A 26332-nucleotide genomic window follows, 5' to 3' on the forward strand; every position below is an offset into this window, starting at 1 on the left:
TAAAATAATTTAAGGTACTTAAGTTCTTTTTACAAAGGAATAAGTCTTTGATAAACCTTTTCACTTAAAACTCAAGATAAAGAACTTGAAAAATTCAAATACTTGCCAAAAACCAAGTAAAAAGCTCATTTTCTTGATATGTTAAAAAAAATTAAATTTTTATTCCTATCAAAAGGAAAATAAATCATTTTCAGGATTTATTTGTTGCTGCCAGAATAAATACTCTTGAAAAAAAAATCACAGAATTTTGTGTTCTTACTATTCTGCAGCAAGAACATAAAATGATTACTGCTCGATTTGGACTGAGTGCTTGATTTCTTTTTTTTAGCACAAACATACCCATCACCATTAAATAAAGGTGTGATTTTGGTTCTAACAATGCAGAGAGAATAGGAAGGCATTAATTCAAAAGAAATTACCACCACCACCACCAAAGAATTCATTATTAGAATTACAGCTAAAATTATCATCATTGGGAGGTCATTATTTCACAGTGAATTTTATTATCAAGAGAATGTTTACTTTATCAATCTGAAAATGACTAGAATTTAAGGAGCCAATTAGCTACAATTTCATTTCTGAAATATTAATATCTCTTTTATATTGATTTTAAGATTAACCAGCTGACCTCACAGAGATGTGAGTTACCTATTTATTTTATTTCCTTGTGATTCCTTCCATTGGTTTATATTTAACTAAGTTCTGGTATTCATAACAAAGCACTGCATATACTTACAAACTGGGAAGTGTTCATATTCCAAGGACTTGTAATAAATCTTATACAACATATTTAAAAATTTCTATTAGTGAAATTTTAGAACCAGTTGTTTGTACCATGTTTCCTTTCATAGGAGCCAATTTACAAAAAAGATAAGATTATTACATGATACACAAGCCAAATAATCCTTTCATTTCAATACAAGTGACATAAAAGTAAAAGTGAGCTAGAAGGAAATACCTTGTGAAGTAAACATTTTAAGAAACTGAACAACTAATTTTAACTTCCTGTTTCCATAGGCTAAAGTCTGAGATCAAAGTCCAAAATACCCATTTTGCTGTTGTTGATAAAGATATCATTTATGTGTCTCCTTAAGTGTGTCCACTTAAATTATATTTAGAGTCTATATGTTCAAGGAACTACACTAGGTCTAGAGGATATAAGAAAAAAAAATCAATGTCCCTGACTTCAAGTAACTTCTAATCTACTGGGGTTGATATAACATATCCATGAGTAATTACCTACTGAGGGGAAACAAATACAAACCTAGAAAAAGTAAACTGAGTCCTACATTAAGGGGAATTATAAATTCCAGGACAAAGAATTTGTGTATTATCCTTGTGGCAACAGTCAGTCACTGAGTATTTTTGAATAGGAGAATGACATGGTCGGACCTGTATTTCAGGAATAATTTGTCAGTTGTAAAGAGAATGTATTAGAGAAGGGAGAGACTGGAGACAGAGAGACCACTTATACTACTGCAATAGTCCAGCTGAGACACAATGAAAACCTGAATTAGGAAAGTGACCTTGTAAGTAAAGAGAGGGAGCTAGCACAAGCAACGTCATAGATGGAGATTCATTAAGAGCCTGGCAAAGTGCCTGGTACAGTAAGCACTTAATAAATTATTTAACTAATCTAAATAATGCCAATGGCAGCTGATTAAACAGAGGAGATGTAACCAAGGATTATTCCTAGTTTACTAACCTGAAAAATAGTGTCCTTAGTCTAAGTAGGGAAGATATTTTCCATTTTGAATGGCATGATCAGACCTGTGCTTTAGGTATATCAATTTGGAAGATGGGAGGATGATAGATTGGGAAAAATCTCCATTTTTATCTACCTTTCCACCTCTGCTCCCTGCTGCCTCCTCTAATTGGAGAGTTCCTCCATTTTAGAAATAGTCATCCTAACCAAAATCTGCTCCTGACTCTCCAGATTTCTTTTTCACCTTTCCCCTCCCAACCACACCACTACTTCCTATAGTTCCCTTTTATGTTTTGTCATTGAGGACAGAGCCTATCTTTGTTTTTGCTTGTATTTGCATTCTTAGAGCCTGGCAAAGTGCCTGGTACAGTAAGCACTTAATAAGTTATTTAACTAATCTAAATAATGCCATGTGCTACATTATGAACTTTTATTGTTAAAACACTACACCTACACTAAACAAATACTTTCTTAATGAGATGATCAGAGAATAGTCACGTGTATACATCCACTCAAAACCAATACCATTCCCCCCACCCCCACCCAAAAAAACCCACATACAAACAAACACCTCCCAAGGTCTCCATCCATATTTGGATGCCAGACTACAAAACTTGTTTTTAAGCTCTTTACTATTAAAGTGTTTCTATCTCCAGAGTCCATCATAGAGCCTGGCACATGGTAATACTTAATAAACAAATACTTGGTAACTGACTGAAAGAAATAAGGGAGCTTCCATGGTTCTAAGAAATATTCGAGGCTTCAGGCTTCTGAGGTCCCTTTCAGTCCTAGAGCTATAATACTAAATTTTAATCTAATGAACAAAATTTACAGATGCTTCTATTAAGTTAGAGGAATTTAATACCTGAGGATTTTCTTATTTGTCATTGGAAATGATTATTTTCTTTTTAAAATATAATTCAAATAATTTTGTAATGAGTATTTTAATTAACTTTCATCACTTGAAAATGAACCATAAACCTATGAAGAGTAAACTACTTGACATTTTAACTTTAAAAACTTAATTTTCCTAGAATTCTCAAAAGTGAAATCCAATGAAAGTTTTTGATTAGGCCTGTAATGACCTTTACTGATACCACTTCACTGCGAATACCCACTTGTTTTCAGCAAAACGTATGGCATTTTGACTCCCAGAGTTCCAGTATTAGTTTCAACAGCTGCTGCCCCTAGCATTACCATGTACTGACTCGGGTGGGCCAGGATAATCTAGCATTACCTGCCTAATTAGATAGATGCCCTAAAATAGCCAGGCCTAATCTAATCTACATTAGCAATGTGTGTATGTATGCGTATACATATACACACAAACACCCCCCTACTCCCTAGTTTCATGCCCCTGTGTGTGTGTGTCTGTCTGTCTGTCTGTGTTGTCTGATTTGCTTCTCTTAGACTCCCTTCAAGAACCTGGTTTAACTTACCCCTTCCCCCTCCCTTTCCAAATGCAATAAAACTTAAGATACCAGCAGCTACCATTTTCTAAAAAATGGTTTTCTGCTCAGGTAGCTGATGCATCTTGGGCAGTGTGGGTCTCTTCGTATGTTGCAACCTCTTTTTTATAGCAGTAATAACAATAACATTTCATATTCCTATTCTTGCTGTTTCAATATAGAAATAAATTATTAAATCTGGCATCATATTTATATATACACAGAGAGACACACATATATGTAGTCAAGAATCAAAGAATATTCAGAGATGAAAATTATTTCAGAGGCCCTATAGAACAACCCACACTTCAATAAGAATCACCACTATAATATCCTTGATAATGTGACCATCTGGACTTTGTTTGAAGAACTTTCAACCATCCAATACTTTCTCCTTGAGAGGAGAAAAGGTAGCCAAGGGCAACACTGATTCTTGTTTCTTCAACTTGTTTGTAAATTTCAAGAGAAGATGATGGAAGATTATAAAGAGAACCACCTCATAAAACAGGAAGAAACAGTAACTGAAAAAATAAGTTTATAAAAAGCTCGATAAGAGATCCAACTAAGCAATATATCTCATCCTTTGGGCATTCAAGGATAAAATTAGACGAAGTACAATCAACAGATGAAAAATGGAAATTGTATAGATTTTTACAAGAATTTTTTCTTGAATTGCACAGGAAAAACAGAGGTGTGACTAGAGGGGAAAAATGTCTAATCACATTAATGAGAAGCAAGGATGGATAAACCTATGTTTCACTGGTATCTATCCATGCAATGTCAAGAGAACTCAAACAAGATTGTTCAGCACACTGGGTGGAGCTAAATGAGAATACTGAGATCACAGATACCCTGAAGCATCTTGTCTTAGATCTAGAGGGTGCCTACATCTGAAGTATCTGGGCACAGTTAAAAAACATGGAGCCTTCCCCAGGGCAAGGTCCATGACTATATGGTATCTCTCTCAATTTCTACTGGATCTTCATCTTCATAAGAGGGACCATGCATTCTTTTTTTATACCCCTACCACCTAGCCACAATGTCTTATTCTTATTAGATGCTTAGTACTTCAATTTAACTGGGTAAATTTAAGAAGAGCTGAAGGGGTTGTGAATGGGAAAAGTCTAAGAAGCCCTACTCTACCTATGGCTTTATTCCTTACCTTTCAGTCTGCTTATGCCAGAAGGCATGGGCAAGTACCATTTGTTCAAGGGAAAATTAGCTGATGCTAAAGACTTATTAGCACTTAACTGAAGCTAACTCTCAGTTATAATTTTTAAAAATGAAAAGGTAACTTTGGAAACTGAGCTGTATTAGAATCAGAGGAACTGGTTTTGAATCTAAACAATTGTGAATCTGAACAACTATGTGATCTCAGACAGGTCACTTCTTATTTAGGCTTATTATCATTTGGCTACCTCGAGTACTATGTACTCTTATTTTCACTAACTTTCAAAGACTGTCACTAACAGTGACTTGGTAACCACATCTTACAATACCAAGGGAAATCTATCTACAATTCCGAATACCATGCTGCCTCTCCTATATGTAGCTTAAAAAATTAAGTAAAACAACTAAATTGGGCATTAAATTCTCTCCATACCTACAATGATCACATTTTGGACAATTTATCTCCTTCTTCAGAATTGTTTTCATGTCATCAGTTACTTCATGATATGAATTTCTCTATAAATTTTGTTCACCAGATCCTACCTATTCTTTCCTTTAATCTTCAGAAATCTGCTCTCCTAAAATCTGAGGTACATGTACAAGGCTGGCTTTTCTTTCCACTAAAAATTCCAAGATGGAGTTCATCAATTCTGCCAAAGTTTCCCATCATTTCCACCCATGAACTAATTTCTTCTTTCTAATGAAAACCAGATGCAGAATGAGTAACCTTCACTGGTTGTTCCAATTTAGGGAGGATAAAATTCTCATTAAGGAAATTAACAAATTATTAACAACTTTGAGCAGAAAGGTGCAAGTATCCAGAATATCAAAATTCTACCACCAATACTATATCATGCCTTCCTGCCACCTCTTTCCAGAATACCTCAACTTTTCATCTGTTAGTCCCTAGTACACTTCAAAAACAGTCACATTTGTTTCTGCCTCCATTTTCTTTATGTCAGTTCAATTCTACCTATTCCTATACTACCCTTTTACCTAAATGGTTTCTTTTGGAAAAGGTATGCTTTTCCTGAACTATATTCTAGTCACAGGTTTCATACCATTGATACCTATCATAAAAACTGCCTTAGAATTTCTAGTTTACCTTCCTTTATTAACCATACGTTAGGTGTTATTGTTGTGGACAATATCTGAGGCCATCACATATGTGCAGGTGTGTACGTGTGTGTGTCTTTAAGTGTACACACACAATGAAAGAACTATTATAAAATGCAATTTTAGCCTTAAATCATTACTTTTAAAATAAAATTATAATCATAATAATAATAGCTAGCATTTATACAGGCTTGAAGGTTTGCAAACTGCTTTACAAATATCTCATTTTATCCTCACAACAATCCTGGAAGGCACATGTTCTATTCCTATTTTACAATTTGAAGAATCTGAGGCAGGGGGCGGCTAGGTGGAGCAGTGAATAGAGCACCAGCCCTGGAGTCCGGAGGACCCGAGTTCAAATTCAGACTCAAGACACTTAATATTTACTAGCCATCTGACCTTGGGCAAGTTAATTAACCCCAATTGCCCTGCCCTCCCCTCTCCAAAAAGCAAAAAAAAATCTGAGGCAGACAGGATAAGTGACTTACCAAGGGTTACACATCTAGTTAAGTGTTAATGGGTTAAAAGTGAATTCAGGTCTTCTGAATTCAAATCCAGAGCTTTGCCACCTAGCTGACTTTAATAATTATATATTTATGAACTACACATTAATATTAGTTCATAACATTTTGGCTATTTAGTGTACATTTTAAACATCTAAAATAATGTAATGGATTGGAAAGCATCTTGAATGCTCGTTATCTTTCAAATTTATGCAATTTATTAAATACTCAGGTACATCATAAATATTAGGTAAAAGGGGAAAATGAATTGTTTAAATATCTACTTTTAGAAATATTTAATTCAAAACCACAAATGCTCATCTATATAAAATTTAAGTAGAAATCCTGACCTACTTGCTACCCTCAACTAAGTGACCTTCATTTAAACACATGACCCATCAGAAATTTAACCATTCATAATTAATGTTCTTCACCTAAATATGTAGCCTAAGTCTAATTCATTAGCTAATACATTATACCTATTATAAATAGGGTGGGATATGAGGGATAAAGTTGTCCTCTAAACTGGGAAGACCTGGAATTGAGTCTTGACTCTGATGCCATGACTGTGTGACCCTAGACAGGTTTCTCAAAGTCTTTCTGTGCACTGGGCAACTCTCTAAATAAAGATAGCTTTCAGTTGCAGAAAAGGTGCTGACCTGCACTGGTAAAGGGAGTTTGTTTCCTAACCTAGGAGGTTCTGTGTCTCAGGTTAGTCAAACACGTGACCTGCAATCAGCAGCCAGAGCCAGATTAAAAGTAATAGGAAATATTTAAATGTTCAATATGTGGTTTTCTAAAACAATATGCAGCTCACATGGATCCTTACGTATGTTTTAGTGGCCCTTGTTTATATTTGAGTTTGACACCACTGCTCTATAACAATGAAATCATATATCTGATCCCTATCCCTACACTTATCAATAGTACATACACACTGAATTTAAAACCCAAAAATACACATGAAAAATTAAGGCATGAAGCAAGATAGCACCCTTTTGTGAGTAACTGATAGAATAAAAAGTAGGATATTTAAGTTATGAAATGCTTGAATCACAAAATGCAACTTATAATGGGAAAAGGATGTAGATCCAAGACTTTGCATATAGGATGTACAATATTACTATTGTTGAAAGCTGTATGTCCTTTAATTTGTTATAAGATTCATATGTCACGTCACATTTCAAACTTTCTACAAGAGTTAGAATAGCTCTTTTAAAATCTCCTAATAAAGGGGCGGCTAGGTGGTGCAGTGAGTAAGAGCACCGAAGTTGGGAGGACCTGGCCCCAGATACTTAACACCCACACACAAAAAAAACTGGCCATGTAAGTTTTGAGCAAGTTACTTAACCCCAATTGCTTTAAAAAATAAAATAAAATAAAATCTCCTAATAAGATATACTAAAAAAAGACCTCAAATTAGATTCAATTGATATTTTTATGACTAAGTAAATTTTTCATAAGGTAATTTCTAAGGAAATCATCATAAAGTACAGATATAATAACAAGCAAATTTAAAGCTTAGAAATATAAATCTGTTTAAAAGTTTAAGAATCAGGGTAGAGTTAAGAAATGTTCAATAAAAGCAGATCTCAAAACAGATTTATGTAGCAAAGTAGATATTCTGAAATAAGGGGTGGCTAGGTGGCGCAGTGAATAAAGAACTGGCCCTGGAGTCAGGAGGACCTGAGTTCAAATGCGACCTCAGACACTTAACACAAAATCTAGCCATGTGACCTTGGGCAACTCACTTAACCCCAATTGCCCTCCAAAAAAAAATATATCTGAAATAAGTTTCTGTTAAATCAAACCTATCTTCCCACCAATTTCTATTATCAATTGGAGATATGCTCATGCTCAAGAAATTTTAGGCCTCAAACTTTTTGAAAACACAGAAAAATATATAATCACAAATTAAAGAAAAATGGCTATTTCAAAATAAAATATGAATACCATAATACTTTAACTAAAAATTTCAACTGATTATCATAAAGTGAAGTAGTATGTAACAATCTGGTAAGGAGAAAATGGGATATTAGGATATTCTGCTTCATCCTGTCAGTCATTAATTTGCTATTTCCAAGAGTTAATTCAAGGGCTCCCTTCTGGGAATTAAAACTATTTCCCTTCTTTCCTACCTTTGATTTGTAGCCCTGTAAAATATCAGGCAAGTGTATAACCCTTCACTTTTCTTGTCTATAAAGTGGGAAGATACATGCTTTTTGCTCCAAAAAGCCTTTTAAAGTTATAAATGATAAAACAAAATCTCCCTCTCTTTGGAGAAGAGTGTTACTGGTCTAAAAGTAGCTGGATTGGGAACCAAGTATCCTTTTTTACCTTTTCCATATCTACAGATATAATCACAGCAAATATATGTAAAAGAATTTTTCTCTGGGGGAGATTCCCCACCCCCCCTATAATGTCACTGGTTTGACTGAGGTGTCAATCCACAATCCAAGCAAGTTTTACTTAACTGTTACATCATGACTGGTTGGCCTGCTGCTGATGGCCAATACAGCCAGGTCATCATAGGGAATATAAGAACACTAGTGGAAATGTTGGAAGAACACAATATGTATGACCTGGAGGAAGTCTTAGAAATAATCTAGTTCCTTCCATCATTCTAAATGAAACTTATACCCCACTAAGAGATGTTAGCTTATATGTCTATGGTCACATATCTAATAATAAGTAAATTCAGCACTGGTTACTTGATCTATAGGTCTAAGTGTCCTTATAATGTTCTAAACTTAAAGCAACACAAGGATCAGTCAGTCCTCAGACTGTTGCTGTAGCTCCTTCACTACCTCATAATTAAATTCAATTTAGAAAAGTATTAAGTATCTATTGTGCACAAAGCACTAAGTTGGGTTCTGAGGATACAAAAATAAAAAAGAGTTGCTGCCCTAAAGCAGCTTACATTATCCTCTGGGAGAAAGTAAGGAAATAGAAGAGGCTGTATTCCCAAATGGCCTGAAGTGATCACAGATATAGTATGGAAAGAACCAAATTTCATTAAAATGAAGTTGATCTTCCCTAACTGTAAAAGACTGTAAAAATGCCAAAAAATTTACATAGTTTTGGTTTAAAAAATTTTGATTCTATAAAAGGGAATTAATATTGTGTTTGTTTCTTAGTTTTACTACTTTCTTCATGAAACGTTAGTTTTCTTCCAAGTTATTTGTTATAACATAAATATATTTAGAAGAAGTAGAAATGAAGAAACATTCTGAATGCCACAAAAAGAATACTCTCTATTTTACTTGCAAAACATTCATTCAGTTTTCACATCATTCACAGCCTAACCCACAATCAATCTTTTTTGTTTCTTTGTTTGAACCTACCATTTCATCACTGAAGGGAATACAGGATAAGAAAACTCTTTCTCCAATGCAGCCAGGCAACTTAAGAGAGTGTCTTGGGGGCAATGAGAGGTTCTGTGTCTTGCCATGCAACACTAAGTTCTCTGACATCCTAAAGAACCTACTCTCTGTATCACTCCTTTTAGTATAATCACATGTTAACTTATATTTTTATTTAACTGTTGCTTATTTGCAGTGTCTCCAATAACATATGCTTCTTCATGCCAGAGACCATTTCTTAAAGACCTTTTAGCACATGGTTTTGCAAATACTTTTTGAACCCATATAAATCAGGCACTTTATGATGCCCAAAATCATCTGAAATTTTGTTATTAAATCTAAATAAGTAAATAGAAATTTTTGAAAAGACCTTTAACTGTTCTCATGTATAATTTTTGCTTAAAAAAATGAATCTGATTTTGAATTCTTAGTATATAAATTTTTCAAGCCATCTATGTAGACACTACATGCAATGTAATATTTTCACTTTTATTTTGTTAATTTTATTCAAGAGCTTTCTCCATTTTTCATATCCTATCGTTATGCCCTGTTTTCAATATTTTAGCAAATTCGCACTTTATATGACCCTGTAAGACTTTGTTTTATATTATACAAAATTTAACTATTTTATAGTTGCTAATATTCTCTAACTGAAAGTTTGACATCAACAACTGATGAATATATTTTTAAATGTAAATCTTCACATTCAGTTTATCAGAAAAAAATAATGACTACTTCTGTGAAATCATTTTTAAATGTCATTTTCTTTAAAAATCTCTGCTTCCCTCAAATTAACTATCAAGGGAAAAATAAAATGTTTAAAAATATAACAGAAATGAAAACCATGTCTAGAAACATGCACTACATTGTTTCTACAAGCACCAGAAGAGAACAGAAAATCTCAAAGTTAAAACTTCCAGAGCTCTTAGAGTAATACACATGAATCTTAGTATATGAGAAGATAAGTACTTGAATTCAAAGTTTTACACTCTTACCCAGAGGATAGAGACCCCTGTACACAGATATTATTCTTTTTTATTTCAACAGATTACTGTTTTCTAGGTTAGAGGAAAGAAAATCCATGGATTACCATATAAAAGGACTGATTTTAAGTATCAGTTATTTTAAGCAGCATGTTCATTTATTAATCCACCAAAGCTAAATTTAATCACAATTTACACTAGGCAATAGATAAATGGTAGATGTGAAGTGATATAGATAACACTTTACAGTCTCAGCAAGTAGTTTTCTATTTGTTGTGGTTTTACTTACCTGTCTTGTTTTTGCCGATGTTTCAATGAAAGGAATTCCATAACTTCTTGCTAAGTCCTGAGCTTGTTTTGTATCTACTGTTCTGGAAGGTAAATCACATTTATTTCCTACAAGGACCATGGGTACATCTTCTGAATCTTTAACTCTTTTTATTTGTTCTCTGAGGTAGGAAAAGAAAAAAAGCCATGTTATATCAGAGACATTTAAACAGATTGAAAAATCTTCTAATACTTGATAAAAAAAATTTTTAACTTTAGTATATATAATCAGATTGAAAACTGGTTATAATCCCCAATTTCCCCATGTAACAAATTCTTATTTTTCCTTGCTCAGTTTGAATAAAGCATTCAAAATTAGTTCAGATATTTTTGTATTACACAAAATTTTTAAAACTAGAAAGGGAAAGGAAGAGACACAGGGGTGGAGGAATCTTCATTTTTAAATATAACTAGAATCTTCATTTTTAAATATAACTACTTCAAAACAAAAGAATGTCAAAGCTATAATTCTGTGACTTCAAACCAAAAAACGTACTGAAAAAAATGTGAATTCTAAACTCAGTATATCTAAAAATTATCTAGAATATAAACTCTAATTTTAATGTACATTACTTAAAAATATAAACAGCACTTAAATATTTGCCTAAAAAGCAATTATTAGTAAAAGCTTTATTCACTTTTCCCACATCCTTGATCCCCAAAATGAAAGGATGGTCAAATTCTTGAATAACTGTTATACACTCCAAAGATCAGTATCTGCTAAAAGTCCTTTCACCTGAAAAAAAAAATTGGGAGTGGGGGCAGGGTGGGCGGCAGCATTATTTTAAAAATGGACTGTTTTCTGTTTGATGTTTCAAAGTAGGCTGTAATTTCAATAAAGAAATGATGTTTTAATTCTGTCCTATTTTACTTTTCTGAAGAGCCATTTTTATGGTATGGTGAGGGAGGGCTCCAAAATTTGAAAATGCCAGTTTCTAATATTAGATTCTAAGCAAACCCATTTTATAAAACTCACATTACTTTTCTCATTCGTTTCCCAACTATACTCTTTCCCAGTGTGGTCAGGGAATTCCAAATCTAGCATCCTTTCCACTACGCCATTTGGTCTCCCTCTGGGAATTGTGGTGAACAGAATTTTCATTTATAGGCATGCCACATCTAACATTGTTAATTGAGTCCATAAAAACATAAAAATGAAATAATATCAGAATAGTGAAGTACAAAATTACATATCTGAATTCTGTGATACAGTGTGGCTGTGGATAAAATATACAATATATTAATATTATTATGAAATAATGGCTTTTATGTGAGATATCTGTATATTACATGTAGTAAGATTGCCACTTTCAAAGAATGTGTAAAATTAAAATATACTTAACACCAAACCCACACTGGACAATTAAAAAGAATTTAGAAAGCTGTCAGTACTCTCTTGCCAAATTCTTTAAAGATATTTTAATTTAAAAGCTCCTACTGCCACCGCTAATCTCCTACTTCCCATCTATATTTAGGATAGAGATTACAAAACATTTCACGAAATTTTGTACTTAAAAGTTTGAAATGACCAAGCATTAAGCCATTATGTGAAAACTCTTGATTTCATCTTTTTTGATAGTTGCTCCAAAATAAGTCCATTATTCTTTCCTCATAATGTAAACTTGTTGAGTCACAACATTTTGTGTTGTTAGTTTAATGTTCTTCTGTGGCCATACTAATTTCCATAACCTAATGTAACATTTACACATTTTTTTAATTTTATGTTACTTGACTATTAGATAATATTTCACATCTACAAAAGAGACACTGCAGATCTTATATTCCAACTAATCCTGTTAGGGCCTAAGATTATGACTGACCAGTCTTAAGGGCTGCTTAGAAAGGAAATGTACATGTTAAATCAGCTAATGTTTCATTTTGACCTATCTCCATGGAAATCCTAGATTTATTCATATATTTTTCATCTTATGTTTGGATCTTCAGCACCTAGTCCTGAGCCCTGCACTTACTAAGTACTTAAAAAATTCTTGTCGAATATGCTTTTGACAAAGAAAACTAAATTAATATGCACAGTTCCAAACCAGGGGAGAAGACTATCAAGCTTTAAAATTAGCTAAAAACAAATTATGATTCCCAAAGTTAAATCCTCTGGCAGACTAATAAAAGCAAATCACACGATGCCAAGTGTTCCTGAGTATAAATGATCTTTCATAATTTCTTCAATTCATTTCAAAATAAACATATTAAAGGTTAACTTCTTTTTTAAAATGGAAGGCCAACTTGGTCACCTATTTTATTTTGGTATGTAAAAATAATGGACAACAGTGGAAATATAGTTTGAAGGATGGCTCACTGATAAAGGGAGTATCACAGATTTAGTACTTCTTGATCTTAGTAAGCTATCTGACAGAAATAAACTTCTTATATTATCTTTAGGGATATGACAGAGAAATGTGGACCAAGTAATATTTGAGAGGCTAAAGAGTTTACTAGATATAGCATGTTAGACTTGGGAATCAAGAAAATTTGGGTTCAAATCCTATCTTAGATACTGTGTATGTGACCCTGGGCAGATCATTTAACCATATTCAATCAAGTGTCAGGTCCTGTCATATTGCCTTCAGAATATCTCACATATATATCACCTTCTCTCCTTTGACATTGCAACCCTCTTAGTGTAGGCTCCCATCACCTCTTCTACCTTGCCCTTTTCAATAGCTTGCTGTCAAAATTGTTCTTCCTGTCAATTTTCCTGTCAATTGTTCAACTGTCAAAATGTTCTTCCAGCACCAAATATAAAATCCTACCCTACTTTTAAAGCTCTTCATATTCTGGCCCCTCCTACCTTTCCAGTCTTCTCATACCTTATTCCCCCTCCACAGGTTCTGCAATCTAATGACATTTGGTTTCCTCATACTCCTGGCCCTACTGTGTATTTCAAATAGCTTATTCCCCTCATACTTGTACTTTTCTCTCTCCTCCTCTCAAGTCTCAGCTAAAATCTTACCTTCTGCAAGGAGACATTCCTGGTCCTTATTAATCTCCCCTCTGAGACTATCCCTAGTTAATCTTGTAGAGATCATTTGTATATAATTGTTTGCATACTGTCTCTGCCAGTAGATTGTGAGCTCCTGAGAACAGAAACTGTTTGTTGCCTTTGTGCTTAGTGTCTGGGCACAGAATAGTGTTTAATAAATAATAAAAATGCTAGTTGACTGAAAACCTCTATTAGTCTCAGTTCCTCATCTATAAAATTAGGGACTAAGCAGCCTTTAAGGTACTTTCCAGCTCTAAGAACCACCATTCTATGGCTCACAATTAACTATATTACTCTACTCAGTGTGTTGATTAATCAATCAATGTCCACCTGGAGGGAACTTCTCTAATATGAGACCCTAGGGTTCTGTCCTAAGCTCTTTAAAGTTCAATATTTTCATTAAAAATTGGGTAAAAACATAGAAGGCATTCTCTGACAAGTCTGTAGATGACAAAGGTGGCATAGCTAATTAATATAGTGAATAACAATCATATTTTTGAAATCTCAACATATTTGAACAATGGCTGGAAAATAACATGAAATAGGGGAAAATGTAACCTAAACTTAGGTTTAAAAAAAATCAAGTAGGCGGGGCAGCTAGGTGGCACAGTGAATAGAGCACTGGCCCGGGAGTCTGGAGGACCTGAGTTCAAATCTGGCTTCAGACACTTAACACTAGCCATGCAACCTTGGGCAACTCACTTAACCCCAATGACCCTCCAAAAAGCCAAAAAGAAAAAAAAAAGTCAACTAAGAAATGAAAAAAAATATAACTAGAAAGAAGTTTACATAAAAAAGACAATTTCAGTCATTTGAAAACTCAACATGTGATATGACAGTGTTACAGAGCTACTAAAAACTATAATATAGTCTTAGAAAGCACAACAATAAGCATCAAGTCCAGATCAAGGAAGTATATACTTATACTGCACTCTACCATGGCTTGAAATACTGTATATTCAGTTCTAGGCAATATATTTCAGAAGGAATATAACAACTTCATAAAAGGGCCACCAAAGTCATGAGGGGCCTAAAAATTATGTCATGTGAAAATTAAAGGAAACAGTGTTAGTACAACATAGTTTTGTTTTTTCAAATATAGAGATATCATTTGACTTACTAAATATATTCTTTGCTATATCAGCAGAAAGAATGAGGATCAAGAGATAGAAGTTATGGGGATACAGATATCACCCCAGTTTATGAGCTTCCCAACAATTAGCTATCTAAAAACAGAATGAGCTACCTCGTGAAATGGCTAGTTTCCTTCATGGGAGGTGTTCAGGCATTCCATATGAATGTTTTCCCATTAAAGAGGGAACAGAGGAAACACAATGGAATGCAAAGAGCAGCGGTCTTTGGATCAGAAGATCAAAGTTTGAGTGTGGCTCTCAACACTCACAAGTTGTGTGACAATGAGCAAGTGAGGTAACTTCTGGACAGTCAGGTGGTGCAGTGGGTAGAGCTCCAGGCCTTAAGTCTGGAAGATTCACCTTCTGGAATTCAGATCTGACTGCAGACACTTACTAGCTGTGTGACCCTGGGCAAGTCACACAACCCTATTTGCTTCAATTTCCTCATCTGTAAAATAAGCTGGAGAAGTACATGGCAAACCACTCCACAATCTTTGCCAAGAAAACCCTAACTGGGGTCATGAAGAGTCAGACATGCCAGAACAACTGAACAACAAAAGGTAACTTCTGAGTTTGTTTCCTCAACTATAAAATGGGTTTAATTGTACTACTGATCTTTCAGGGTTGTTTTAAGGAGAGCACTTTGAAAACATTCAAGTTCAATATAAACATGGGCTTTAATTATTCCTGCATTTAACCCCTTCTGAGTTAATGTCCCTTCCGATAATAGTCTAATAGGAGTTGGACTGGATTTCTGTGGAACTGAGCATGTATTCTTGGTCCCAATGCAGGGCACGTGATCTAATTCTGCATTAAAGGACTTGTACAGATGTTGAATTTGGGATGATGAGGTAATCCCTTATTTACCCCCCATAACTATAGGCTTTTTCAAAGATGACTGGTGACTAAGAGTTGCTCCTGAACAGGATAGAGAAAGAATGAGGAGAAAAGGCTTCCAGATTCTTTTAGGTCTTACAGAAAGTAGCCAATAGGATTTCTCTTTCCTTTTCCTAACTTCTAGCAGATATAAAGGTTATAAGGACATGACAGAAAATGTGTGACCCATCAGAAAGGATGAGCACCTGCTCAGCTCCATGGAAAATACTTCAACTTTTTTTAATTATGATCCTATGAATCTAACAACACTAATCTCAATTACTATTTTTAAGGTGATTTGGGAGGGGGATTAAGCTTATGAATATTTTATAGCTTTTCTACTCTGCCTACATAGCTCCTCTTACAGCTAAATAAGATATATATACGGGTTCACCAACCAATGTTCCTATCCCAAATTATACTTTGGACCAGAGGGAGTCCCAGTTTTCTCCTGCAGACCATTAAGTTTCACGTCCTCTGCACAGCAGCTCTTACCAAAGGCCTGAACACTCTGCAGACCACAGGCTGCTTGTGGCCCTCAGACCACTTCCCACACACCAAGATTTCAGGTGATCCGTGAAAAATGTAGAGGAAATCCTCTGGTGTACAGCAAGTAACCTGCCAGATTGTGCATACCTGTCTTAGCGGGTCAGGAAAGAAGGGCTAAGTATTGAAGGTGGGAGAAGCAGGCCCAGAAGAAAGAAGAGAAGAAATCAGTCTCTAAGTTAATAGATGTTTATGTAATATTGCCCTTTAGTAATAAAATTCTGTCTGTTTGTAAAAATTTATATTGTAGACAGGCAACTTTATACAACCAATGTTAATGCAGCCATTGGAACAATATCTACGATGTCTATAGTTACAAAATTCATAAATTTTCCTAGAATAAAGCAATTAAACAGTTCTCCAGTTTTGTTTTCTAAAATTGGTTTGTTTTAAACCCACCTATAATGGTGAATATCTTCAAACGATTTAGTATTATTTATGGCAAATACACATAGAAAGCCCTCCCCAGTCCTCATGTACTGGTCCCTCATTGCACTGTATTCCTCTTGACCTGCTGTGTCGAGAATATCCAAGAGACAGGTCTCTCCATCAATTACTACTTGTTTCCTGTAGGAATCCTGAGAAAGGAGAAACATAGTCTAGGTTATTATAATGCACCTTTTTGTTTTTTGTCTGGGTGCTACACAGAGATGCAGTGATGCTACTAAGTATATTAAAATACAAAAATCATCTAAACAGGGTTGAACTTAATCTGAAAAGAAAAAAAATCAATCATCAATATAAAGATATTTCATTTAAATATGGTCTACTCAACCTATTATATTCTACTAAAGTCCTACTCCCATCTCTCCCTGTGGTGTAACAATGATCTTGGGTCCTCAAAGGGTATGCCAGGGGAACACATGCTGGAAAGGCTCTGAGCATGGGTCTACAATGATCTCGTCATATAAGGACCAGCCTAGCAGGAAAAGCCAAAGGTTTGATCACCAAGTGATGATGTTTTTATTTTTTAGCCAAAACAACTCAGGTGGCACTGAAAGAATTGCCATTTGAATGAATGGCAGGAGTACCCTGACCAACGAAATCATAGATCTCACATGTTATTTCCTGAGTACTTTCTATGTGTCTGGCAAAACACACAAACATACACTCATGATTACTTTACATTCAAATGCCCTTCTTAAGTGCTTTTGGCTGTACAATATGATTTTTCTTAGGCATGCCTGTTGATAGCCAGAAAAATCTTACAGGAGTTAGCAGAGTGCATGATCATTTTACCTGAAGTTTTAAGGAGTTTCTAACTATAAAATGAAAAGAAAATCATGTAATCAGACTATCAAAGAAAGAATGAGATGTCCTTAAGGACAATGCCACAAAATGAGAGCTTAATAATAGACCACTACAATGCAAATCTTTTCCCCAGACTCTAGGCAATCACATCTTTCCCAGAGATCCCCACACACACAGCGTCAATGTTGCCAGAAAAGGTAAGAGACAGTGAAAACTCATAGAAAAGGAAGCAGAGATACCAATGGGAGGTAAACATTTGGATACAAACTGTAACTGATCCACCCCACATCCCTGATATGAAGTTAAATATAGTATTTATGTAGCTTTTAATTCAATATCATCTCTCCAAGGCTTCAATTCTAAGTGAACACCTAAGGTAGCCATTAACTTTAAAATTAAACATTTCATATTTTTAAACAAAAATATTAAGAATTGTCAGAATTTACATCTAAGAGTGTCATTTATCAATGTACCATACATTATATGCTAAGCAAATGTGAAAGACTCTATCTGGGGCAAAAGATGTGGAAATAGGGTCATTCCAATATTTCAGACCCTTCCAGAAAAGGACCTGGAACAAGGAAAGTCCTTTAAAAATATCAGCTGAGGGGTGGCCAGGTGGTGCAGTGAGTAAGAGCACCAGCCCCAGTGTTGGGAGACCTGGGATCGATCGTTCCAGCCTCAGCACCCACACAAAAATAACTGGCCGTGTAACCTTCAGCAAGTTACTTAACCCCGATTGCTTTAAAAAAAAAATCAGTTGAATGTAAATAGAGACTATGTAGGGAAGAGATAGGCCTACCCTTTGTATATTTTCATTCAAATTACCAGATTAATTGAAGACTTTAAAAAGGATAGGCAAGAGGGTCACATAGGACCAGGAAACAGAAAGGATTTGAAAGCTTTGTTCTGCTGATGCTTCTAAACTTCTGGTGATTTTTTAAATACCTGAGGGGTTTCTTTCTCTTTTTGAAATTAAAAAAAAAAAAACAACAACTGCATTACCCTTCCTTACACATTAATTGAAATAGGCAACTGAATAAGAGAACTTTAGAACAAGAAGGGATATGGAGATTGAAGTTTTCTAGTCCCTCCCCTCATTTTATACAAGGCACAAAGAAGTTAGTTAATTTGCCCAAAGCAACACAAGTAATTAAGAGGTAAAGAGTACAACCATAAGAAATTACATATGTAGAATACAAAGAAATATAAAAGACATGGAGTGATACAGAATAAAAAAGTGAAACCAAAAGGACAGGATATAGACTGACTTCAACTATGTAAAGGAAGCAACACAAAACAGTATAGGCAAAACCCATAACGATGAAACAGAAAACATTAGTGCTAACTTGTTCAAGATAATGTGCTTTTATTAATAATGAAAGAAAGGTAAAGGTACAGTTATATGCACAAGTTTTTGGAACCATTTTTAATGCTTTTTATTAAACTGTTTATGGAGTTTGGGGGTTTAGTTTTATTTGGGTTTTATTTTGCTTGTACTTTCTGGTGCTTGTTCACATATTTGAAAGCATATACTGTATCACTAGAAAACAGAAATAAAATTTTTAAGTTATAAAAATACTCAGGCCAGGTCTCCTGACTCCAAATTAAACAAAATAATGTAACCCTGTCCAATCAACATCACAAACAGGCAAAACCATTACTACTACTGTCCATGTGCACTTCTTTTCTTGTTCCATACTTCCACAAACCTGGCTGCTATTAGACTTGGATATGTGAAAATTCCGATAGATTTCTAATGTATATAGACTCTCCAATTTAATTTACACTCGGAGTAATTAAAATATTTACTAAATGGATACCATTCAAAGTGTGTATGAACAATAAGCTTCCACAAAGTCCTACTCTGAATCCTAATTAAGAAATGGTAACAACATTGGATCCTTGAAGACTAAAGGAGCAAAACACTAGTTCTGGTAAATTCTGCCATTATAGAACACCTTTGTGTATGGTCCTCCCAAAATATTTGTCTTAGGACAAGCCCATCTTAGAAGAAAGATGTTCATCACTAGTAGACTCATTATTAGTAGCTGAATTCTTGTGGAAAACCAAGCTAAGATAAAATTAAAATAGCCATTATACTTTTGTTTGTCCTCTCTTCCCTTTCTGCAGTGAGAGCAACAGAAAAGGAATCAATGAATCCTAAAGACAATAGTTTTTTATACTATATGTAACCATTAAAACGAACTGTACTCTAAACGTGAAGTCCTTGTCCAATGACCAGCAAGTTGAGATGCTACTGAATATAGAAAAGTGAATCATATTAAGACCAACATTGCTGCTTGGTCTACTGAATCCAAAAGATATAAGGAAGCTGCACCTAAATGGAAGGAAGTTTTCTATGGAGAAACAAACAGAAGAGAGTTGGTGGAGTTAGTTTTGTGTGTCTTAAGGTAATAAGTATTTCACGGGGGTACTTCATCTCTGTCTAATTGCAGTGCAAGGTAAGTTATGTGACATCAGTTGCAGAGGACTAGGAGGTAGAAGAGTCCTATGAAGACCCTCCAAATAAAAACAATACCACGTGAATACTTAGCAATTTCAATGCAAAGGTAAACACAGGAGATGTTGAAAAATATACTGGAAAAGGGCTCAGGATTAAGAAATGGAAGATGTCCAAAACTTATATCTACATCATGAATACTTTCTTCAAAAAAGAGATTCAGAAGGTGTTAGATATGGCAAATAATGAACATCAAAAAAATGAAAATTCATCTGGACATGGAAACAACTGGTTATTCATGTGGTTACCATTTCTAAATCAACTGTGTACAGACTAACTTGTAGAGTAAAAATGAAAATCAACACATTAGGATAAAGATGAGAAGATATACCATGCTGTTAAAACTGATCTAATCTATTTAAAATAATCCATCAACAGAAAACAGATAAAGGAACAGACACCAACAGTCTATAATCATTACCTAAAGAAGGTTAACTGGGGGCGGCTAAGTGGCACAGTGAGTAAAGCACCAGCCCGGCCCAAAGTCAGGAGGACCTGAGTTCTGTTCTGGCCTCAGACACTTAACACCCACAAAATAGCCGTGTAACCTTGGGCAAATTACTTAACCCCAACTTCCCTCCAAAAGGCAAATAAAGAAAGAAGGTTAACTGACAGGATCTTATTGCTGAGAGTAAAAGGGCTTAGACAAGTAGACAATGCTAAAAACAACAGGCCTGTTTTTGTTTAATGTGTTCAAAGAAAGACCCAAAAGGCCATGTTACTTAGCTGGAGATACCCAAGGAGTGAGGGGCAAAGACGACAAAGGACAAGTACTAAGGGAGCCCATCAACTCCCTCAGATTAGGGCTGGGACTAATGCCTCTAAAATAGAATTGACAAGAGGCATGAAGAAAAAATCACTGAGGAGCTCACCATAGCACGCTTCACAGGAGTTTCTGGATCACAGTGGCTCAGATGTTTTGAGGGAAGTGGGGTTTCACTTAAATGGGTTTGATTGTTTCCAACCTTCCAGTTAAGAAACTACAAGTTTCTAGCCTGAAAGAGTTTCGACACAAAAGAACCAAATTTGGAAATAGGACATGGAAGATGGACAGGGAAGTTTACAGAAAAGGAACAGGGTAAGAGTAAGAGGGTATCATCAGAAAGAAGGAGATACAGCTAAAGAATCTGCAGACTAGATCACTGGTTTTTCCAGACTAGAAAGTTCATATAAATGTAGAGATCAAAAAAAGCCTAGAAACCTCTCAACCAGCAGGCCAAGAGCAATATCACCTTAGAATATAAGCTGACTAGAAAAACTAAAAAGTTGGCGAGGAGTAGGGAAGGTGAAAGATTTTATTTAAAGCAGCAAACAGTAGCAGGAATGACAAATTTACAGAAAGCTTGGTGAAAGACCCAATTAAGCAGGATAGATATGTAGACAGAGTGCTTAGCCTGGCACCAAGAAGACCCAAGTTCAAATCTAGACTCAAATACCAGCTGTGTGGTGACAAGTCACTTCACTTGTTTGCCTTGGTCTCCTCAACTGTAAAATGAGGATAATAGCATCTACTTCACAGGGCTGTTGGGAGGATCAAATGAAATATCTGTAAAAAGCACTTATGAATGTTATATGTAAATGCTTATTTCTTTCACTTCCCATCTGAAGATGAAACTGGTAAACAGATTAAAATAAAATGGCAAAAATCTGTCACCATTTCTATAGCTATTTTCAATGGCAGTGGACCTCCCATATACTGATTCTAATCAATGTACTGCAGGAGAAAGTAGAAAATGCATTAAAGAATTCAATTTAATACACATTAAATTCCTTAGGCACTCAATATACACTAAGCTGGGGATGCAGAGACAAAATAAAAAACTGTCCTTGACTACAGGGAGCTTATATTCTACTGTAAAGAAAAGAAATATGGGAAGAACAGTTAGAGTAAAGTATGCCCAGAAGAAGTCCATGTTGGAGCCAATACATTTTTGAGAGCACTGACTGGAACAAAAAAACAAAACAAAGACAGAAGGTATTACTGCTGGGGGAGAGGGTAGTGCACCTGCAGAGGAATGACAAGGAGGACATAAATAACTATAACTCATACACCTATTTTCTTATCCCTACAAAAACTTATCTATGCACATCATCTAGGACATGCTAAATGAAAACAAGGAAATAGGCAGACTTTCACAAATAATATTCTACATCAGACATCTTTTATAGTCACAAAACAAAGACATAGGAAGTAATACGAGTTCACTGTATTTATTTTTTATACTATTTCTGTATGCTAATTTTTTAAAAATTCTGATTCATGAAACAAAATCAAGGCTTAAAGGCTCTCTTCCAAAAAGATACCTCCATTTATATATGCTAAAATTTTATGGGATTTCCTGAAAACTTTAGGTGACCACCTGTGGAATTAAACACAGAGCAAGGCATAAAAATATTAACATACACTGGAATTTACCACTGTCATGGGGAGCTACCTATCTAGTCCTAAAGGAACACTGCAGCGCAATGTAGATTCCAAACCATTCAAGTCTGGCCTATCAATTCACAGAGAAAAAAACCAAGTGGATGAAGACTAGCATATTATCCAGATTATGCAATGCAGTTGGTAAGACAGGCTATTAAACTGGTCCATCAGAATGAATGCCCTATATGGACACTGCACATGAACAATGTTTTGGGCCCCAAATTAAATGAGAAAACAAGCAAGTTGGATTGCATGTGGAAAACTACATAGCATTTTCAACAACCCCAAGACTCTCTGAAATAAAATCCCCTCTTTTAAAAATCAACATCTGCTTTGATAAAGACACTGTGTATTGAAACAAAGAGTTGGCCTAACTAAGGAAGACTGAGTTCAGATTCTGTCTCTGATCCATCCTGGCATGTGATCCTGGGCAAGTCATTTAACTTCTCATGACCCCAGGCAGTTCTGCAAGATCATAAACTATGGAGCAAATGCCAATCTGCATTAAGAAAGCAAGTTTCCTAAGGAGGAATGCCCTATACCAATAAAATCAAGGTACAATCTCAAAATTTCTAAAAATCCTTTTGCATATTTACTACAATTATGAAAAACTGAAAGCTGCATGATCATCAAGAGGGCAAGAGATGCATAGCAGGTATAGGTATTTTGCTACTTCTTACTAACAAAAAAAACTTAGTGCAAATTGTATAAAAATATCAAAGAGCTATATAACCAAGAAAACAGGCTTCTAATAAACTAGCAAGAGTGAAGGATAACCAGATTGACAGACTGCATGCAGCACTGGTACTCACTCACTTTAAAGACCTAGTGCCTCTGGCACATCAGGTAGACCTGCTAGACTTATGGGAAGACAGGGAAGAGGGTCATACTGTATGAGGGATGGATGGTTTCAGCTCTGCACCTCTGGAGAAATGTTTGGTGATGAGGTCATTGATCCACCAAAGTAATGAACATCACTATGCACAGCACCTGACACATAACGGGCACTTTAATAAATGGTTACTGACCGGTCATCTTTGAGGTTTTACATTTTAAAATTTTATATTAAAAAAGGTTTAAGATGCAACACATTAACAAAAATGTTATGTTATTTTTGCTTTTCAAAGAAACAAACAATTTCAGAGGCTTTTCTAAGGAAGTTCGGCAGCAAAACAATACTTCTCTATTATCATCACCATCAGCATAAGCTAGATGATAAGGTAGTGCCCTATCTACTACATCATGTGTTTTTATACATTCTCTTTTGAATTTATTATTGACATGCTTATATATGGATTTGTCTCCCAAATATACATAAGATCTTTCTGAGTAGAGATTATTTTATTCTTTTCATTTGTATCCCTATTCCTAGCATATGGCCTCGCATATGTTAAGTGCTTAATAAATACTTGGTGATTGACTGATGTAACTTTAGCCCACACTGCAGTGATTTTCAGAATGATCCTTTAAGGTAGGAAAAAAAAAAGACAACTATATTGGTTCAATTGTGTATATATTAATAGTTTATATATACATAAAAAAGAAATTAAGCATGAATCATTAAAATCAAACTATTTAATGAGCATCTAAGAATAAGATAAAGATTCTGAGACTTCCATATTTTTCTAAAATTGTCATAAACATCAATAAATTAGAACTAAAAAAAAATCCCAGTATGAATTAAAACTTAGTATCAAAAGTAAAATGTTCACCAGTAGAGGGCTCTTCTGAGAATTTGAGAAAAAAGGCGGGCAGTTTAACATGTACCACAATGTTTAAAAAAGGTTTTGTGCAGTATACTGCAATCGATTAAGTTTAGTAAAATCCACTATAAGTTTGAAAGAGTAATTACAAATCAAATTTTTAATAAGCATTGTTATATTAGAAAATATGAACTATTTTTATACAAAGGGCATTTATTTCAAGTAGTAATATGAGCTGTTTTATAGTCTTAAAATAATTTTTAAAGTACTTGTCGATAGCAATAGGCAGTATCAACACTTTATATATACATGTGTATTTATATTAAATGTTTGTATACAGTTTATTAACATTGATAGTTTTTTTCCCATTCAACCTCAAGCTTTTTCTTATTTTGCAAAAGAATTATCTCCTGCTATGTTAGTATTTCAAAAGACTATTTCATCAATATGGACATTCTTTCCACTTATACAGATTGCAACCTCTCTACCCCTTAGAAAGAGTTTTTTGGTCAATTACTGCAGTGTTCAAACCTCTTCCAATATGGGTAGTTTGGTCCTCATACAACGAACACAAAGTCCTCTCAGAGATCAACTAAGGAATTTCCTCATTTTACAGATAAAGAAACCAAGGTCCAGAAAGGTTAAATAATTTGCCCAAATTCTGCTCCCCACTCCCAAATACTCATATAGACCCACACTCAGTCCTTCTGGGTGAGTTAGTACCTTCCAGAGCTTGACTCTCTTGGCATATGCTTCAAGAATTCATGGTCACCCCCACCCCTTTATAAAGCACTGAGGTAGAAGTGACAAAGAGGAAGACTAAATCTGAGAAATACTGTGAGATAGATTGCAGAAAAGAAGATGAAGACAGGAAGATCACAGACATCAGAGGTGGGAAAGACAAATTATTATATCCACCTTCTGAATAGAACAGTATGTGATGAACAAAGGGCATCAAATCAGAATCAAGTAAATCAATGTTAATCATGTTAACAGGCAATATGGTATAATGGAAAGAACACTAGATGTGGAATCAAAAAGACCTAAGGTTTGAATCCCAATCCTGCCATTTACTATCTGTGAAACCCTCAACCAACCATTTAACTCTTCTGGGGTTCAGTTCCCTGATCAGCACAAGGGGAAATAATATTTGTATTACCTACCTCACAAGATTATTGTGATAAAAGTGCTTTGTAAACATAAAAGCACAATACAAATGTGATTTATTATAACAGGACAGTGTATGGTATAGATAAATCAATAACACAGTAATGAAAATAATCCTATTTATACTACTATGTCATTAACAAATCATACATCTTGGGGCGGCCAGGTGGCTCAGCGAGTAAGAGCACTGGCTCCAGTGTTGGGATGACCTGGGGATCAAATCCGGGCTCAGATACTTAGCACCACACCCAGAAATAACTGGCCATGTAACCTTGAGCAAGTTACTTAACCCCGATTGCTTTAAAAAAAAAAAATCATACATCTTGTATGCATGTTAGCTAAATGTTTTTTAAATCATTTTTCAAGTCCAATTACTATAAATTGGTCTTTCCTTATGACATCTTTTGCCAGTAACAACTAAAACTAAAACTTGCCTTTTTCAACTAGTCATCAGTCACTGTGAGAAATAAAACTGAACCAAACAAAATATGGTTATAATGACTGCTACCTTTATGTTGAATTTAGAGTAATTTTCCCCCAATAACAGAAATATCAAAAAGTTCTCCATATTTAATTTTGTTTGGAATCCTGCAGCACTTAATAACCATTATCTCACTCATAAAAGTATTAGGGTATGAGTCAGATGTACACAACAACACATATATGTCATGACATTTATGCCAGGAAACCAAACTACATGATATTTTTTCATACTATAATTTATGACTTCAACCTCCAATATAATTAGCAGTTTGGAACAGCAAGTTTTAACTTATTTCAGAAAAAGGCTTTCAGAATATGTAGCTCATATGTATCAGTTATTAATTTTTTCTTATTATGTATAAGAGTTAATTTCCTATTTAAAAATAAGCAAGTTTGGGGCAGAGTCAAGATGGTCTGGAGTACAAACAGGACTTCCTCGGGCCTCCGCCTCCTACCTCCTCCAATTCATATAAAAGATGACTCTGAAGAAACTTTGGAACTACAGAACCCACAAAATGACACAGAGAAGCTAACCTCCTGCTGAAGACAGCCCGGGAGGCCATCAGGAAGTGGCCAGCCCATTTGCGCTGGGAGCCAACCCCAGCAACCACC

At 34.9% G+C, this 26332-nt stretch overlaps 2 protein-coding genes across 5 annotated transcripts in view; one reads left to right on the forward strand and one right to left on the reverse strand.

Annotated features, from left to right (window-relative positions):
• Positions 1–22807, forward strand: part of LOC138175792 (electron transfer flavoprotein regulatory factor 1) — a 38075-nt gene extending 15268 nt beyond the window's left edge. For both annotated transcript variants that reach the window (XM_069106280.1, XM_069106278.1), the window contains one exon: positions 19552–22807. The gene's annotated coding sequence lies outside the window, so the exon portion shown is untranslated. The remainder of the gene's footprint in view (positions 1–19551) is intronic.
• The window catches only part of LOC138175791 (GTPase KRas), a 47386-nt gene that overhangs the window by 7915 nt on the left and 13139 nt on the right, over positions 1–26332 (reverse strand). For all 3 annotated transcript variants that reach the window (XM_069106275.1, XM_069106274.1, XM_069106276.1), the window contains exons 3-4: positions 16567–16745; positions 10577–10736 (exon numbers count right to left, since the gene is read on the reverse strand). In XM_069106275.1, coding sequence (XP_068962376.1) covers positions 10577–10736; positions 16567–16745 — 339 coding nt within the window. The remainder of the gene's footprint in view (positions 1–10576; positions 10737–16566; positions 16746–26332) is intronic.

The sequence above is a fragment of the Petaurus breviceps genome, unplaced genomic scaffold (genome assembly GCF_028583685.1).
Source record: "Petaurus breviceps papuanus isolate PSGF00001 unplaced genomic scaffold, PetGlider_PUasm1.0 79, whole genome shotgun sequence".
Lineage (NCBI taxonomy): Eukaryota > Metazoa > Chordata > Mammalia > Diprotodontia > Petauridae > Petaurus > Petaurus breviceps.